This window comes from Saccostrea echinata, unplaced genomic scaffold, assembly GCF_033153115.1.
Source record: "Saccostrea echinata isolate AGI-Se365-2 ecotype Australia unplaced genomic scaffold, CSIRO_AGI_Sech_v1 ptg000009l, whole genome shotgun sequence".
Taxonomy (NCBI): domain Eukaryota; kingdom Metazoa; phylum Mollusca; class Bivalvia; order Ostreida; family Ostreidae; genus Saccostrea; species Saccostrea echinata.
In genome coordinates, this window is record NW_026889758.1 from 18,462,358 (window position 1) to 18,480,308 (window position 17,951).

General features: G+C 34.4%; 4 protein-coding genes across 6 annotated transcripts; 1 reads left to right on the top strand and 3 right to left on the bottom strand.

The window, feature by feature from the left end:
- Window positions 1-35: 35 nt before the first annotated feature.
- On the bottom strand, window positions 36-4,333 carry LOC133181946 (uncharacterized). Its single transcript, XM_061316600.1, has 10 exons — window positions 3,156-4,333; window positions 2,963-3,022; window positions 2,801-2,853; window positions 2,502-2,646; window positions 2,118-2,316; window positions 1,570-1,985; window positions 1,314-1,428; window positions 923-1,055; window positions 584-808; window positions 36-477 (listed from the first exon to the last, which is right to left on the bottom strand). Exons 1-10 carry the CDS (start codon window positions 4,008-4,010, stop codon window positions 363-365), a joined length of 2,316 nt encoding a protein of 771 aa, XP_061172584.1. The 5' UTR covers window positions 4,011-4,333; the 3' UTR covers window positions 36-362.
- LOC133181947 (uncharacterized) lies at window positions 4,208-14,158 on the top strand. Of its 2 annotated transcripts, none has more exons than XM_061316602.1 (4): window positions 4,208-4,248; window positions 11,383-11,488; window positions 13,736-13,816; window positions 13,919-14,158. In XM_061316602.1, exons 1-4 carry the CDS (start codon window positions 4,214-4,216, stop codon window positions 14,009-14,011), a joined length of 315 nt encoding a protein of 104 aa, XP_061172586.1. In that variant the 5' UTR covers window positions 4,208-4,213; the 3' UTR covers window positions 14,012-14,158. The 2 variants fall into 2 exon arrangements, with proteins under 2 accessions (XP_061172586.1, XP_061172585.1); XM_061316601.1 differs by lacking the exon at window positions 4,208-4,248 and adding an exon at window positions 10,793-10,912.
- On the bottom strand, window positions 7,026-10,486 carry LOC133183410 (U11/U12 small nuclear ribonucleoprotein 48 kDa protein-like). 2 transcript variants are annotated; one of them, XM_061318372.1, is made up of 8 exons: window positions 10,339-10,486; window positions 9,449-9,581; window positions 9,225-9,344; window positions 8,871-8,937; window positions 8,688-8,741; window positions 8,176-8,364; window positions 7,901-8,022; window positions 7,026-7,718 (listed from the first exon to the last, which is right to left on the bottom strand). In XM_061318372.1, the coding sequence occupies exons 2-8, from the start codon at window positions 9,572-9,574 to the stop codon at window positions 7,257-7,259; spliced, it is 1,140 nt and encodes a 379-aa protein (XP_061174356.1). In that variant the 5' UTR covers window positions 9,575-9,581; window positions 10,339-10,486; the 3' UTR covers window positions 7,026-7,256. The 2 variants fall into 2 exon arrangements, with proteins under 2 accessions (XP_061174356.1, XP_061174357.1); XM_061318373.1 differs by lacking the exon at window positions 10,339-10,486 and adding an exon at window positions 10,220-10,238.
- Window positions 14,159-16,523: 2,365 nt separating the features above from the next.
- Window positions 16,524-17,951, bottom strand: LOC133183411 (elongation factor Tu-like). The gene has a single exon (XM_061318374.1). The coding sequence runs from the start codon at window positions 17,916-17,918 to the stop codon at window positions 16,542-16,544; it is 1,377 nt and encodes a 458-aa protein (XP_061174358.1). The 5' UTR covers window positions 17,919-17,951; the 3' UTR covers window positions 16,524-16,541.

Sequence of the window (17,951 nt, forward strand, 5' to 3'; positions counted from 1 at the left end):
TGTATAATAAACAATGTACTAAATACATTGCTACTTCCACATTCAGTAATTTTTTTTTTATTTTCCAATTATTCAATATAAAATTAATGCTAGTAGCATTAAGAATATAAACTATAATACAGAATATTTTTGTTATATACATGACTACATGTATATACAATGTATATGTAAACATTGTATTTGTCCTATAAAATATTTTGCAAGTGATAGCATGCATGTACATGTATGTCATGCATGCAAGGTGTCACATGTCACATGATAGCATGCATGACATTATACAGATAAAGTAAAATCTTCTTTCAAAGCACTTTACTGAAATTTTACTCATGTACATCAGGTTTAAAAGAAATTCCTTTATTGTATTAGTTGCTGCTGTGGCGAAGCTTGATGTTTTTCTTTGATGTCGATGACTTCAATTTCTCTTGAGCCTTTCTCGATACAGTTTTTGATTGTCCAGCATATTTTTGAACATCATTCCTAAAATAAATATTTCAACTATAAAATGAAATATTCCTTGACAAATATTTTTTCTCAAATTATCATTCATTGTTAAATGTACACGTATATTTAGAACAGTACTTGCCTGCTCATTCTAGTCTTGTCTCTGCATCCTTTTCCCCCTTCCCAGAATGCGGTGCGGACTTGAGTCATTGACTTCTTGCATGCCACACAGGCTTTATCCAGTGCAAAAGGCTGTTCTTTACAACAATGTCCACAAATCATTCTGGTGGCAAGCAGCATCTCGTGATCCCCTTCCTTCATCTCATGGCAGATGTCACATGGGTAACACTTACCACAGCAGGGAAACCTAAAAGAAGAACAGGTCCATGTTAGTAAGATTTAAGTTCTATTGTCCTCTATAGATGTTACAGGACTAATCATTGCTAAAAATAAAGGTATGTAATTCTGAAAATTAATCTACCTGAACCATCGATAACTTTTCTTGTAATGTTTACATGTCCCATCATCAGGCAGAGGGCGACCTAATTGGATCTCCGGTTCTTTCAAATTTTTCTTTGGTTTTAAGACTGGTACTTTATGCAAACTCTTCTCATCTGAAAATGTAATCCAAACATTTCGATGGAGAATACACAAATAAGCCTCTAAAACACAGTTAAACTTAGGTATCGAAAACATAGGCGTGCTGAAGTGAGTTGAAAGTTCCAACCACTTTTTCTTTATGTATTCTAACCTCAACATCTCAAATCCTCAAAAACATGTATATTGAATTTTTTTCTCAGCTACATCTAGTTCAAGATAATGAGGTTTGACTGTATCTACAGTCAGCTAATCAGCAAGCTGTAAAGTGATACCTGTTTCTGGCTCTGAAGGAAGAAGCTGGGCAAACTTGACAGACTCTGCTGACACTTTCATTTTTCCATGACATGTAGAGCACCACGTCTCTGTAACTTGTCCAAAAGCCATACTCTATTTCATGAAAAATTAAGTTGGCATAAACACAAACAGGATATTGAAGACAGAACTAAAAGATCTTCTTTTATTTTTTCTTTTGCCTTCAATAAATTTACAAATTTATCTACAGTTAACATTTTTTTCTATAAAATATACCTTGGCTTTCATTTCTTTGTTGCAGCTGAAGCATCCTAGCTTAAACATACAGTCCTGAAGAATGACATCAAATGGAAGACAGCCATCTAAATCCAGATAGCCAACTACAGACGAGAACTGATGCATGATTGCTGAACGGAAGGTCAAAACCTGAGGGTAGCTGCATTTTAAACAAGTCACCAGGTTAGGCCTCCCTGAGGGTGTGCTGACATCCATCTTGTTTTTGCAGCGTGCACATTGAATGATGATTTTCAGACTACAGCAGGTAAGTGTAGAGGCATTGTCTTTCAGTGTCAGATTCCTCAGCTTTATTTCTGTGCCCCGTCTTTCATCTTTTTCTGGTTTGTTTTCAGTTATGGCAGACTCAATCAAATCATCATCCTCATCTGATGAAGATTCATCATCTTGCTGTGGACCTGCAAGACATTTCGAAATTACAATGGTTAATCATCAATGGGCAAAGTATATAAAGGGGCATTACTCAATGAAAATCTTGTCTCATCAAGACTGAATGAATTATTCCTGTACATAAAACACTTCACACTTACCTGTATAAACTAGGTCATCATCTGTCTTTCTGTAGGCAACTCCTTGAAACATATTGCTTTCATCCTCACCCTCCTCTTCCTCCTCCTCCTCATTCCCCTCCTCATCATCATCACTTACTGCTGCTTTTACTTTTTCTTGTAGTTTGGATGCTGGAATAAACTGTAGTCCTGCTGCTTTGGCTTCCAGCTCCTTCTTTAACTGAAATTATTTTTAAGAAATCGTCACTCCTTTAAAACCTAGATTTTATTACTTCCATCTTTAAAAAATATTTTTACACCATACAGATCACAAAAATACATCTTTTTATAAAAGGAGGACTTCTACAGAAATTTGAAGTTATATGAGAGTATATATTAATTGCATACATTTTTAAGATTACTAACCTGTTTTAGAGCACCTGTAACAATAGATTCCAGACTCCTGTCCAGCCATTTCAGAAAAGGTCGAAACTCCAGTCTAACAATTCCGGCACTTATCAACTCTGCCTGTTTCGTATTTACCCAGTCTTCTAGAGATGCTTCTATGTACCTAAATAAAATAGTTTACAAACATTACTGTTTACATTCCAATTCCACATAAGTCTTAAAGCATGGATTAAAATTGTAAATATTGTATATGAAAACAAGAATACTTTGTACTGTCAGTATATATTACCATCAAATTACACAATGTTGAAATTTACCTTCGTACTGTCTCTGGTAAATTCTGTTCATCAGGTAGTCTAACAACAAACATCTACAAAAACAAGAGTATTGTTTTCCAGCAAAAGTTTCAAAAGCACATCTTATTCATCATTGTGCTTATTGCAATACCATAAAGGTCTGAAACTATAAATGTAAGTTACCTCCAGTGGGTATTCCTGTGGTATCATGACTTGCAAATTGAATACTTCCACATCATATGGCTAAAAAAAAAAATAGACATTTCAAAATTACATAAGAACATGTTTGAAAAGCTTATGTGTAGGAAAATCTTATTCAGTAAGCAACCTCAGTTTCACAGAATTTTAATTATAAATGCACTTATTAAAATCTTACCCAGTCTGGGTCACTAGATGAAAAGTCAAACTGGATACAGAAGTTGTCTTTGCTGTCAGTAATGACTTCTAAATTAGATGATGCAAGCCTCTTTTTCAGTTGTTCAATTTCTGTCAATCGGAGTTGTTCAACCTCTTTTTTAGTTAAACTATCTCTCTTAAATTCCTTCACTGGCTGGACTGGTCTGGGTACCACTTTTCTCTGGCCAGATCCTGGTGTAACCTTTTTTGGTTCCTTTCTGTCATTGGTGTGGCCTGCTAATACTCCTTTATTATAACCATCTTCTTCTTTCTTTGCTTGTTTCCCATCCTCTGCTATTATGGCATCCGAAATATCTCCTTCACCAACTTCATCTGAATGATAAAATCTGCAATCAGCTCCCTTCTGGCAATGACCTGCCAGATAGTAGTGACAGGTTCTCTTTCTTCCTTGGATCTGCTGATTTTCATTTCTCTTACTAGAATCATTCTCATGTTTTCTCTCCGATTTCAAACTTCTGTCAGATTTTTGTACCTTAAAATGTGTTTTCTTTGGCAATGCATGAAGAAAACGACACTTATTCCCATATCTGCAATTTCCATGTTTTTCAAAACTGAAACAGAGTTTTTGTGTTGTGTCTTTTTCCTTGTTTACCGTCTCATGATTCTGATTTCTTAAAGACAGCTGAGAAACAGTAGTAGAAAGAGGGTCGGCTTCTAAATGCTCGTTTACTGGCGTTCCATTTTCTTGATAATCTGGTATTGATGGACTAGAAATACTTGTTGAAGGAGAATGCAAAAATTTACAGTTCTCTTTGAATTTACAACCACTTTTTGTGTTAAAATACTGGCAAATTGGTTTTGATCTATTTAGCATACTACGATAACCGACCTCAGATGAAGAGTTTTGCCCGTAGAACAGGTTTGTTGTAAATTCCTTACCACAAATCGAGATTACTTCCAACAGTGTAATGGAAAGCGATGAGTTTTTACTGTAACCTCCGCCGAACACAGTTGATACAAGCCTATCAAGTTTTGAAGCGACGTGTGCAAGCTCGACAGGTGAGCTTACACTCAGTGATGAAAGAAAACTTAGTTTTAGGAAGGTTGGTCTGGTACGATGAACGCCCAAAGGGCTGTGGTTTTGCTTCTAAATATGTCGTCCTATATATACTGTTTTCAGAAAGCTGAATTAGGTCATAAAATTGCACAATGTATTGGCCGGAAGTGGTGAAACTTTGATAACGAAGTTGGCAGGCGGTAAATCTAGTACTGAAGAAGCCCGACTGTCCTGCATTGTGGATTTTCCTCCGCAACATTGATATTGGACACATTTGCAATGTTAGAATATAGATCTACATACACCAATATATACATATCAACAATGTTGTACAGAATAGAATAGAATATTTATTTAACCAATTTGGGCCTGCAGTGGAGAATAAAGATGAACAATGTCCGAAATCATAGTTATAAATAACAAACAATTGTATACTGAACAGAGAGTTAGCTGTCAACTTTTAGGATGCATAAAATGTATACAAATAGTATATGTACAATTGACTGTAATGCCTATATTGTACTATATTGTTTTCTCATATTGAAATTTGCATTTAAACGTTGGCATAATAAAACAACAAACTCAGAATCTTCATTTGACATAATCCATGTAAACAGGTCAATATTATTAAGCAGTATTAAAATTTTAAAGATTTTATTTAAAAACTCTCCTCTGCAATCATTATACAGTGGACATTCTAGCAAAAAAGGTATCTCATTCTCAGTTGGACTTGAGGTACAATAGATCTAATGACTGACTCTTAAATTACACCTATGAAGAATTCCATTTTTACCACATTTATTAAGTTTCCTTTCATATTTGCCCGTTTCTACCCTTAAGCAATGATTACTAATTCTGAATTTTGTGAGAATTATAATATTCGATTGTCCCGGGTTTTTTTTTTTTTATATTTAAGTATTTTTCAAAATTGAATGACCTTTTTATACTTAAAATATGTACTTAATTTACCAAATCCTTCTAAATATCTTTCCAAAATCTTTTAAAAATATTATGTAATTCCTTTTTAATGTACAATTAAAAAAATTGTTTTCACTTAATTTTTGCAAAGGGGCAATATGTAGTTTTATATAATACAATAAACTAGACTTGTCACCTACACAAAAGCGGTAAACACTGGTAAAGCTAGTACTGCAGAAATTGATATAGTAAAAAACAATTTTAAAAAACTGTCGTTTTCCCTTTCGTTTGTTTTTAATAGTGCATGGAAATTAAAAATTATGTCAGTTAAATAATACAGGCCCGTAGCAACAGATTCAAAAGGGGGGGGGGGGGCAAAAAAGAAGAAGAAGAAAAACCTAATTAATTATCTCACCTTAGAGCAACAAAAATGTGGGTGGGGGGTTGGATGGGGGCAACCAGAATCTATGGGAAAATTTACTATAGCAAAATACTATACTCAGTAAAAAGCCCCCCCCCCCCGCGTTCTACGGGCCTGTAATATACCTTGGTCTTAAAACGGCGGACTATTTTTGATGTATGGGATTGGGTGAAAATCATGAAAAATAGAGAACATTTTAACAAAAACAAAAATGCAATTACACCCGTAAACATTATTCATGTGTAAATAATTTTATATCCAAAAATGTGACAAAATAAGACCTAAACCAGAACAAAATAAAATAAAAATCTCGAGATGCTTTGGCCGTATCTACATATGATTTGATTTGAAATGTATATTCATCGTCGAATAGCCAAGGGTCTCGTCTTTTACTCATCACCTGAGTGTCGAGATCTTCCGTGAGTACTAGTACATGTATTCGAGGATGACACAGATTTTGCCCATATTTCTCGATTTTTTTCCATATCCCATATCCATCCTTGTGGCTGGCCGGCATACGCGGATCTAGAGAGAGAGAGGGGGGGGGGGGAGGGGGTTCGGGGGTCCGCAACTGACGTGTGGATAGTGAGATCCCCCCCCCCCCCCCACAAAAAAAATCATAATAAGCTTTAAAAAATATCGACTGGCAATTTTTTTTATGCTTACTAAAATAAAAACTGACTACATGTGCAGACCGATTGACGGCGAAATCATACATTTTGAAGAATTAGGTTTCTAAATTTATTTCATATAATCATGCTATCCACAGGTTACGTTGCATTAATTGTGATTAAATTACTTTTTAAATAGATTTCAGTAAACTGGTAAAAGGGTTATAGAGTTGTAAATACGTCATGTATCAGTGAAGTTTGAAATAAAATTTTATTTTCAGAAAATGTTCCGAATATTCTACTATCGTTCGAATAATACAATCGAATAATCGATTAAAGAAAATAAATATTTTGATATCCCTATTTATCCACTAACCCTTCTTTAAGTACTCTCACCCCCCCCCCCCCTTCTCAACGCATTAGCAACGTAGAATATTTCTCTAAACTTCCAACCAGACCGTTTGGCACAACATTTTAGGGTTTTGTAGTCAAGTCTGGAAATTTTGATTGTCATTGTTCCATGTACCTAAAAATTATAACCTTTCACCAAAGGTACTTGTGGATATCTCCTCCCTCCCCATCCCTTTATATTCAACCCATGGGCTTTAAGGACTTTATTTTCTTCTCTCTTATTATACGTATGGTCGAGAATTTTTATGGGGGGTGGGGTGGGGGGTCCAGATTCTCCTATTGTATACATAAATGAAAAGAATAAATAATAATTTATCAAAAAAGTCCAATCCAAGGGGTTGTATATTCTGTGGGTGGGTGGGCTTTTACTATTCATAAGTACCTGTGATTTTCAGTTGCAATGAAAATTTTTAAACAGATGAGCGGAAAAAATAAAATAAACCATCTACTGGGATTTTTTTCCCTTCAGATTTTATTAATAGCATTCATTTCACCTAAATCCATTATTTAGCTGCCATGCATTCTTTGAATTAACTTATTAATACATGTAATGCATTCTTTTGCTAAATCTTACATCCTTTACTTGTATTTTACTTTTTAAATAAAAGCACAATAAATAAATTCAGGTTCCAGTTTTATCAGCAAAACACAATGTAGACTGATAAACATAAACAAGCATGAAAAAAATAATCAAAAGTAATATCAGTGTTCAGATTTTTTGTGTTTGTGCTTGTGTTTATGCTTGTGTTTATGTTTATCTCTGCTATGCTCTCTGCTTCTATGCTCTCGGCTTCTGCTTCTATGCTCTCTGCTTCTATGCTCTCGGCTTCTGCTTCTATGCTCTCGGCTTCTGCTTCTGTTTCTTTCCCTGTCCTTATCATGCTTCATGTCCCTTTCTCTGTGTCTACTTTTTTCACGACTTCTGCTCCTGTGTTTATTTCTGTGATAAGATGTATCAAGTCTTCTTCTTCTGTCTTCGTCTTTTTGTTGGACATCAGCATTTTGTTTTCCATCAATCTTTTCTGTAACTGTTACAGTGTCCTCAAAGTCCTTTGTATGCTCTGTCAATGTGTGTCTTTCCGTGACTTGTTGGTCACATTGCTGATCTTGTTTTAATATCTCTGTGAGATATTCTGTTTGATTTTCAATCACTTCCTTGATGATCTAAATAATAAAAATACATGCAAAGAAATTTTCATCAAAACAGCATATATGTAAAAGAACAGCTTAATAGCCAACTCATGGAGATGTCACATGATTGTAATATTTAAAGGATAGTTAAAAAAAACCCCATACTTCTATGCAACAACTACTCTAACACAAATGAGTCTGGAGATTACAGGTACCTCTGTATAAGATTTCCTCGTGATGTGTACATTTTTTGCTCTGTATGACTGCCTCCTTCTCTTGTAGTCTCTCATAGCCTTCAGATACTCTGTATAACTTGTAGGCTTACTATTCTGTCCCTCTGCAAAACATTTAGAATATTTAGTTAATGGTGACAGACACATCACCATGTATCTTTTCTCAAAAAATCTTAAATAAAACCTTACTTTACTGAAAGATGCATCATATATCAAACTTGATGTACTTGACATCTCAACAGATTTTTTTCTATTACCTAAAGCTTTCTTTTTAACAATTTCTTGAAAATCTGCTGTCAGCAGAGTATCTGTTTCCAGTCCTTGAATATTTCTTTGCTCTTTGGCTCTGTTTATTATATAGCTATGAAGGGCACCACGTTCACTTGGGGTAAGCAAAATGGTTTCCTCCTCAGTTGTCAAAGGGACTTCACTCTTGCCATAAAAAACTGCACATGAAATACAAATACTGATATATATATATATATATATATATATATATATATATATATATATATATATATATATATATATATATCCTTAGATGGTACTGTTGTACCATGAGTATTTACTTATTTATTTATTATATTTATTTTTTTTTTTTTTTGATAAACAATAATTGAAAACCAAGGTATGGTCAGCCTGTTCATGTGATAAATCCTTACAGAAAATAATGTGTATATTACCAGTACTGTGATAATAACCTTGTTCTGTTCTTGTAAAGTAATTACAAAAAGATCACCATCAAAAATAGAATACACTTCTTTCTTACTTGAGTGGTTTGTCACATGATGCTCCCACAGCACTTTGTTTAACGTCTCCTTGTCTACAATTCATTGTTGTTTTTTTTTTATAAGTTATCGCAACTAAAGAAGAGAGGATTTATTGGAGGATTGGCATGGAAACCAAACATTTCTAATGTTGAACAAATGCTAGATGATAAACTGATGCATACCAATAGGAACATTGCAGACACTGTTTATATTCCTGTAGAAAAACTGTGATGTTTTCTTTGATTCATCCTACAAAATATTTTACACACTGTAAAAAAATTAGTAATGTCAAATCAAAAACATCATCACATATAATACATAAATTCTTTTGATTTTCATCTGTATTAAGCAACTTAGTCTATTTTTTAAAATGATTTTTTCTCTTTTTCTCTTACTTTAATACTTAATGGTTTAACTTACAAGATTGTCATTCATATCAGTGACCTGGTCTCAAATATATTATTTACTCAAATAATAAAGATTTTTTTTACATATACTTATCACTTCCAGGTTTAACAAGAGTATACACATATTACCAGAGCCTCTGTTTTTGGGACCCCTCTAGAGGTAAATCTACATATCGGCTCGTGTTTCTTCAGTTCCTCTTTACTCATTATATGCCCTGGGTCATAGCAGCAAACTCCCATCTCCTTTTGCTTGATTAAAATATTAAATAATGATAATTAAAGTATGGGCAAATGAATATATTGACTTTTCAAACTGGTTTAAAAAAAAGCTGGATAAGAATTATATTTAGTACCTGTATAAAATGGGAAGGTGACCAGTCCATTTGTTGCAGGATATTACTGAATGTGTTCTGGCAAGTCTGCAAGAATGTCTTAGTCTCCTCTATAAACTCTTGTCTTTTCCTTTCCTTCTCCCCCATATCAGATCTACAAATTAAAGATTAACAATACAAAAAAGGATTGCATAAACACAATGGTGACAGGAAAGAATTTATTTATTTCTAATTCAAAGCCATGAGTAATTTCCCATGTGGTTAGATGCAAATGCTATACTATTACTTAGAAAACACTGATGCAAGATACCAAGTCTAACAAACTAAAAGAAATCACAATCAGCAGAAATGAAAGACTAACAAACCACTTTAGTTATTTTTAGAAACAGTGTTTTGTTAGAGTTTCATTAAATGCTATACTATCAAACTACTTTAACAAATAATGAAAGAATATTTTGTTGGTAGTTTGTTGATGTTTTATGAGTAGTTTGTTAAAAAATATTTTCGTTTGAGAAACATCAAGCTTCACAAATGTTAAAATACCTTCAGGTGCCCCTTGGATCTCCTAATTTTAAATAAGAGATCAATTTAAACTTTTGGCCCAGATTTTACATACGAAAAACATACACTATAAATAAAAGCAACAAATATGGAACAAGTTGTTTTTGTCCATTTTTGATACTAAATCTTGCATTGTAAGTTTTCAATGAGCAAATAGTAGGTGGAATAGTGGTTTTTGTACAGTCTAATTCAATAAATACTTTAACATACAAGAAGCCAAAACCTATTTACCGTAAAACATTCCAACGAGGATTTAACTGCTTACAATCAAAAATGAGTATTTCAAAAGTTCGAATTTCCTCCAGTGTTTCATGCTTGCCGAGGGGGGTGAATTTAGTAATATTGATTACCTTGTATAATTATCTAATGTAACTTTCGTTGTTCACACAACCGGTGAAAATTCAATCGGATTCTTAAACTCTCTGTCTCAGTACTTAGACTCCAAACTGAACACAATTATAATGTGAGAGCTTTGTGACATGACACAGATCAGACAGTCAGACACTTCCCGTCTTCCCTTCATAATTTACATCGGGTTTGGACAATTCATTATAAAATTCAGACCAACAAAGTCCTATTCCGAAATTAAAATTTGATTACCATGATTACAATAATAAAAAAAAATGTTTATCAAATATATAATTAAATCATTATTTGTTTTAATCATTATGATATATAGGAAATTATTTATAAAAAGACTCTTTACATTTTTATCATTTTATTTTTATTTTAAAATAAAAATTAAAATAAAAACGGTGCTACTGATCACTGCTGATTAACGTCACAATAAGGGAATGATTGACGTCACAATAAGGGAACAGAAACAATGAAATTTTTGAAGTCTTTCAGGATTTTTAGCTATTCGGCTTCTAAACTTGCGATAATGCCTGCTTTACTTCATCCTCTGTATGAATTTCTGAACTGGTAGGTACATGTCATGACGTATGTACAGTACTTGTGGTCGTATGCACGAAGTAAATGTTAAAGGCAAATTTTATGTGTTGGAAACGGGCATGGAGAAAGCTGGGACTCAAAAGAACTTATGATCATCTCAATGCTAGTTATCTCTATGAAATTTGAAACTCTTTAGATGCTTTATATTCATTTTAGAGTATAACATATTGACCTTTGTCCTGTAATTGAGAATCGTATCTTGAAAATTTTATAGATCTATCATTGTAGAGTGCACATATGTTTACAGCGTGGCTTATAATAGTCAATAGCTTATTCTCTTTAGAGAAGTTGACAGGCCATCGCCTACATCCAGTGGATGTAGGCGAAAGCCTGTCCAGTTCTCTAAAGAGAATACCTATAGCTATGTCCTAGCTGCACAAAGCACTTTTTTGTCTTTCACTGTTATAATTAAATATCTTCAAATCATTATATACTTTCAGCAGTGAACCAGAAGTATCCCTTTGGGATGTTGTTTCACTAGCAGATTTTGCAGGTTGTGATAGAGATACAAAGTGTTCAAACCCATTCGACATCAGGATCATCATTGTGAGTTTTATAAACATTTTTTACAATTTTTTTTAAAAAAGAGATATTTGCCAAGTATTCATAACATTTATTAAAAAAAATCTTTAAAAAAAAATAAATAAAGTTAAAAAAAATTAAAATCAGGAACGAATTCACCCGGGGGGGGGGGGGGGGCTGGGTTAAAATATTTCTTTACAATCAAGCAAAAATCGCCTGTTAAAACTGTTTTGCTACGCTACAAAGAAATTTAATTTGGTTCAAACGACATAACGTTTCAGTCTTCAATCTGCGTATACTTTTGTTGAAAAAATTGAGGAACATTCTTAAAAAGGGTATGCGGCATTTCCTTAGATATTTAATGCGCTACCGAAAAAAAATCATTCTAAAAATTATTGTCGGGATTAATTTCCACAAAATGTTTAGCCAGGACAGAATACTTGAAAACTGTTAAAGAGTGAACAATGTTTTAATGGGGGGAAAAACGGAAGATCTTTTAATACTTTCCTCGCATTTGATTGAAAAAGCCCATGCAAATTCGACCATTTTTTTTTTTATTAGCATACTAATTCTGATTCAACTTTATATTTTCTCGCGCGACTTACATTTTTACGAAAGCCTATTAGGATCAAACTACGGTAAAAAAAAAAAAATTAAAAGGCGTTATAACGCCATAGACATTAACTTTTAGATTCACTTGTCCTTTGGGCAAGTGATCTCAGACTTGGACTTGTCCGAATGCAAAACTTGGTTGCCCAAAATTAGGGAAGAAAAATATTATTTATTACTATAAACTGAGAAGAAAAAATGTGACCAAATACACTACTGTCAACTTGGCAAGTTGAGCTACATAAAAAAGTAATTTCGATGCTTCGTTTGTACATGTGTATCACTGTCCTTGTCAATTTAATATGCTAACACACTGCCATGCAGCATTATCCCTCCGTTTTCTTTTAATAAACTTCATATTTTTAAAAATTAATTTCCGTAGAATCCTTTTGTGAATCGTGATTTTCAGAGATAACAAGCAACAGTAAAGGAAGACAATTGCTATGAAACATACATATCTGGATTGGGATACATCGTGTTACTTATATTCTGTGAATGAATTTCCTAATTAGAAGTTAACAAATTTGTTATAAGTAGAGCGTATTTCTCACGAAAGAAAACAGAATAATGAACCCGATTTTTAAATGGTCCGTAACGGTATATTCTAGAAACGCTACCAGGATTTCCTAATGTAAATCAATGACAGTCATGCAGGTATCTGGCGGAAATCAAGTATTTAATTTATTATTGTTTTATTCATAAATTAATGTAAACTGACTAAATATGTACATTTCTATGAGAAAAATTCACTTGCCCGATCGGACAAGTACGTTGACAGTTTCACTTGCCCGAAATGAAGATTTACTTGTCCCGGGCAATCGGACAACCGTTAATGTCGATCCCTGTAACGCCTTTTGAAAAGGCGTTATAACGCGAAAAAAGGCGTAATAACGCCTTTTCAAAAGGCGTTATAACGCGGGAAAAGGCGTAATAACGCAAATAAAGGCGTAATTACGCCTTTTCAAAAGGCGTTATAACGCGAAAAAGGCGTAATTACGCCACCTTTTAAATTTTTTTTACCGTAGTTTGATCCTAATAGGCTTTCGTACATTTTCTTTGCGGGTTTTTCGAAAAGAAGAATTGAGCAAGGTCGAGTCTGTAACACATAAGTATAACCTAGAGCTTTTAGGACAAATATGTTACAGGCACGTAGCAACAGTTTCAGAAGGGGGGCAATTTCCAAAAAAAATCTGACAAGCAAAAAGTTATTTACTGCCCAAATCCTGGAATTTGCCAGTGCTAGACCTTACAACATCAAACAAAAAGGGGGGAGACAACCAGCATGTAAAGGAAAATTTACAATAGCAAAAATACTATACTCAGAAAAAAAGTGCCCCCCCCCCCCCCCGGGTTCTAGGGGCCTGTGTTAAAAATTTGCGGAAAAATTAGCTAGCAACGAAGAAATGTTGGATAACCAATTGGTGTACTGACATATGGCCATTATATATATATAAAACATGGTTTCTCAGATACGGAGGTTGTAGAATTTACTTCCTGAAGCCAACCATAGTGGTTTTTGTCATGCGGAGCAATCATAAGCCATGGATGATGCTAAACCTGGTGCTGAGTTATTGTCAATTACTGTTTATTGCTGTAAATCATGTTATTGCAGAAAGCGGTTTTAAAACTCGCAAATCTATTTTTTTTAATCAACTCCTATAGGGACTGGTGTCTCTCGTATTAATGGAGCTGGCGTATCTTTGGCTGATGTATTTTGAATTCAGAAAGGCTCCACCCGTCAAGGTATTTATATATAGTACCTTCCATGTGGTATTTATATCTTCTACAATTTAATAACATTTAATTAATCTATATTTTTTTTTAAATGTATTTTTTTTTTCAAAGGGACGAGGCTTGCAAGACCCGGGGATACATGTAAGCTGGGTTGAAAGTGACGTCAGTGCAAGTACAAGTCCAGACCTAGAAATCAACTTGTAAATGGAGTAAATATCTGCAAACCAACATGTAAATGGAGATTCCAAAAAATCAACCTGTAACTGGAGTAAATTGGAGTCCTGGCAGAAAATAACATTATATTAAACATCAAAATTGTATGAAAATCTGTAATTAAAAGTTATATACGTACTTGTTGCATAGAACACATTCTAAGCGTAAAGAAGTTTGAGAGAGAGAGATTTATATGTCAATTGAGCTCCTCATAAGAATTTTACTCGGTGAATTTCAAACGACACCAATAACAATACAGCTGGAGATGAAACAATTACAGAAAGGGTCTTTCTTGAATCGTTGCAATGTGTTTTGTTTGCAGTTACCCTTTGGTTCTTCATTCTTATGATTTGTTTATAGAATCCCCCCCCCCAAAAAAAAAAACAAAACTTAAATGTTGTGAATAGTGTTTACGTGAACAAAATCATTCCAAAGTCAATGAAAATGGTGGTAAGTTCCATTCATTTTCTAGCCAATTGGTATGATAATTCTGATGTGCATGTTCTAGGCAATATAAGGATATTTGGTCCCAAATTATTCAAGTCAAAATCTGATTTCGCTGAATGATGCGGATCTCACAGTCCAAAATAAAAATATCAAATATCATACCAATATATTGCAGTTATCTGCTAATTTAGAGTTTCGGTTCACTATTAATCATATAAAAGCCTTATTTATAACAAGATACTAGTAAAAGGCGTAATAACGCAAAGTAAAATGGCATTATAACACAAAATAGGCATAATAACGCGAATCAAAAAAGCGTATTAATGCCATAAAAGGCCTTAATTCAAAACGAAAATTAAACTTTCAAAAAGAGTATTAAGCCTTTTGAAAAAAAAGGGCATGCCTCTGTACTATATGACTATAAAATCATGTTTTGCTGGTTATGAGAAGATGATTTTTAAAGATATTTCCTATATATTCCTATGTAAAACATTGATCCATCATTGTTGCTCCACCCTACCACCAGGGGTCGTGATTTCTACACTACTTGAGAATGCTTCCATATCAATATTACTAACCATGACTTTGTTATTGAGAAAGTTTTGAAATATTTTCTCCTACATATTCCTATGTCAAACTTTGATCCCCTGAATTGGCTCAATCCTATGAAAAGTTTAAATATAAAAGTGGTTGGGGGGAGGGTGGGGGGGTATTACAATTTGAATGAACTTCAATCTACACCACCTAAGGATGCTTTTGAATTAATATGACTAAAATGGCTTTGCTGTTCTTAAAGAATTTTTAATTGATATATCCTTTTTATTCCTTTGTACAACTATGATCCCCTGTAATGGCCCCTCTATACTCTGGGGGTCATGACTTGAACAAATTTGAATCTTCATGAGGATGCTTTTATTTTATAATGACCAATCAAGGCTTTGCTGTTCTTGAGAATAAGATTTTTAATGATCTTTTCTTCTGTTTTCCTACGTAAAACTTTGATTGCCCACTGTGATCCCACCCTACCTCAGGAGGTCATGATTTGAACAAACTTGAATCTACACTATCTGAGGATGCTTCCATATAAATATGACCAATCATGGCTTTGTTGTTCTTGAGATAAGATTTTTAAAGATTTTCCCTATGCATTCCTATGTAAAACTTTGATCGCCCACTGTGGCTCCACCCTACCTCAGGGGGTCATGATTTGAACAAATTTGATCTTACACTACCTGAGGATGCTTCCATATAAATATGACCAATCATGGCTTTGCTGTTCTTGAGAAGAGGATTCTTAAAGATTTTCCCTATGTATTTCTATGTAAAACATTGATCTCCCACTGTGGCCCCACCCTACCCCCTGGGGTCATGATTTGAACAAACTTGAATCTACACTACTTGAGGATGCTTCCATATAAATGTGACCAATCATGGCTTTGCTGTCTTGAGGAGAGGATTTTTAAAGATTTTCCCTTTGTATTCCTTTGTAAAACATTGATCACCCATTGTGGCCACACCCTACCCCTGTGGGTCATGATTTGAACAAACTTGAATCTACACTACCTGAGGATGCTTCCATATAAATATGACCAATCATGGCTTTGCTGTTCTTAAGAAGAAGATTTTTAAAGATATTTTCCTATATATTTCTATGTAAAACTTTGCTCCCCCATTGTGGCCCCACCCTACCCCCGGGGGTCATGATTTGAATAAATTTTAATCTACGCTACCTGAGGATGTTTCAATATAAGTTTCATCTTTCCTGGCCAAGTGGTTCTTGAGAAGATTTTTAAATGATGCCATTATTTTTTCACTAATTCCTAATTATCTCCCCTTGAAAGAGGGCATGGCCCTTCATTTAAATAAATTTGAATCCCCTTCACTCAAGGATACTTTGTGGCAAGTTTGTTTGAATTTGGCCCAGTGGTTCTTGAGAAGAAGTCAAAAATGTGAAAAGTTTACAGACAGACAGACGGACGCTGGACAAAGTGTGATCAGAAAAGCTCACTTGAGCCTTCGGCTCAGGTGACCTAAAAATTACAACTCTGACACAAAACAAAATTTTCTATTTTCATTATTTCCTTTTTCTCTTTCCTTCTATTTTTACTGGGGCTTGGGGCTTAAGGTATGTAAACCCTTTAATTTCAACATTAAGAGAAGGTAAGATTTCTGTCACAATTCCAGTCACAGATGATATTTGATTTTCACGGATAGTGAACTGTTGTCCAGCCTTTAAAATCATGGGTTGACGTAACAATATTTTGACATCTGCAGTGTCCCCTGGCATGATCATAGGTAAATCTTCTGGCAAGTAAACGATACATCCCATGGACCACAATGAACAAAATAGTTGCTGTTGATACTCATTTCTGAGTGGCTTGGTACGTCCTCCTTCCTCTTTAGTCTGTACATAAATTTTAGCTGCGAAATAAGTATGCTGACTGGCTGTGTGAGGTTTTACTAAGAACATACCACGAGTAATGTTAGTCTGTTTTACAGCTTTCAAAAGAATCCCTGCATTTTGACCTGCCACAAGTTTTGGTACTGATTCATGAAACACTTCAATGTCAGTAACTGATGTCAGAACGGAGACTCCCTGTCCAATGATTTCAGCAGCATCACCTTTATTAATAACACCTTCTTTTAAAGTTCCAACGACAACTGTACCACGACTTGGAATTTTCACGGCTGTCTCAATGGGAAAAACAAATGGAGCTGACAAATTTCGTTCTGGTATTGGCACATACTCATCAAGTGTATTGACTAACTTTAAAATAGATTCTTTCCCAAGCTTATCATTTTCCCCATTCAATGCACATAGTGCAGATCCCCATACCACAGGGACTTCTGATCCATTATATCCATATTCATCCAATAACATTCGGACTTCAATTTCACAAAGCTCTGCCATTTCTTCATCTGCAGCATCAACTTTATTGATGTACACCACTAGATGTTTGACTCCAATTTGTTTGGCAAGTAACACATGTTCTCGAGTTTGTGGCATAGTTCCTTCTGTTGCAGCTACTACAAGAATAGCACCATCCATCTGAGCTGTTCCTGTGATCATATTCTTTATGAAGTCTATGTGGCCTGGACAGTCAGTGTGAGCATACCGTCTTTTGTTTGATTCATAAGCAATATGTGCGGCATTTATGGTAATACCTCTTTTCTTCTCCTCTGGTGCTTTGTCGATTTCGTCGAATTTCACAGCTTTGGTTGTCCCTAGTTCTTCCGATAAGATTTTTGTCATTGCGGCGGTAAGAGTTGTTTTTCCGTGATCAACATGACCTATCGTTCCAACATTGCAAAACGGTTTTTCGAAGTTTATGAACGTACAAGAGAACTTTCTAACAGATTCCTTCAAATATTTATTTCCGGTAATCTTTGACATATAAGTAAGCGTTAAACTACCTTGAAAATTGATTATTTTGTGTATGTATCGAGCCATGCTGACCAGTGACCGCTGATGTCTCCTGACTTC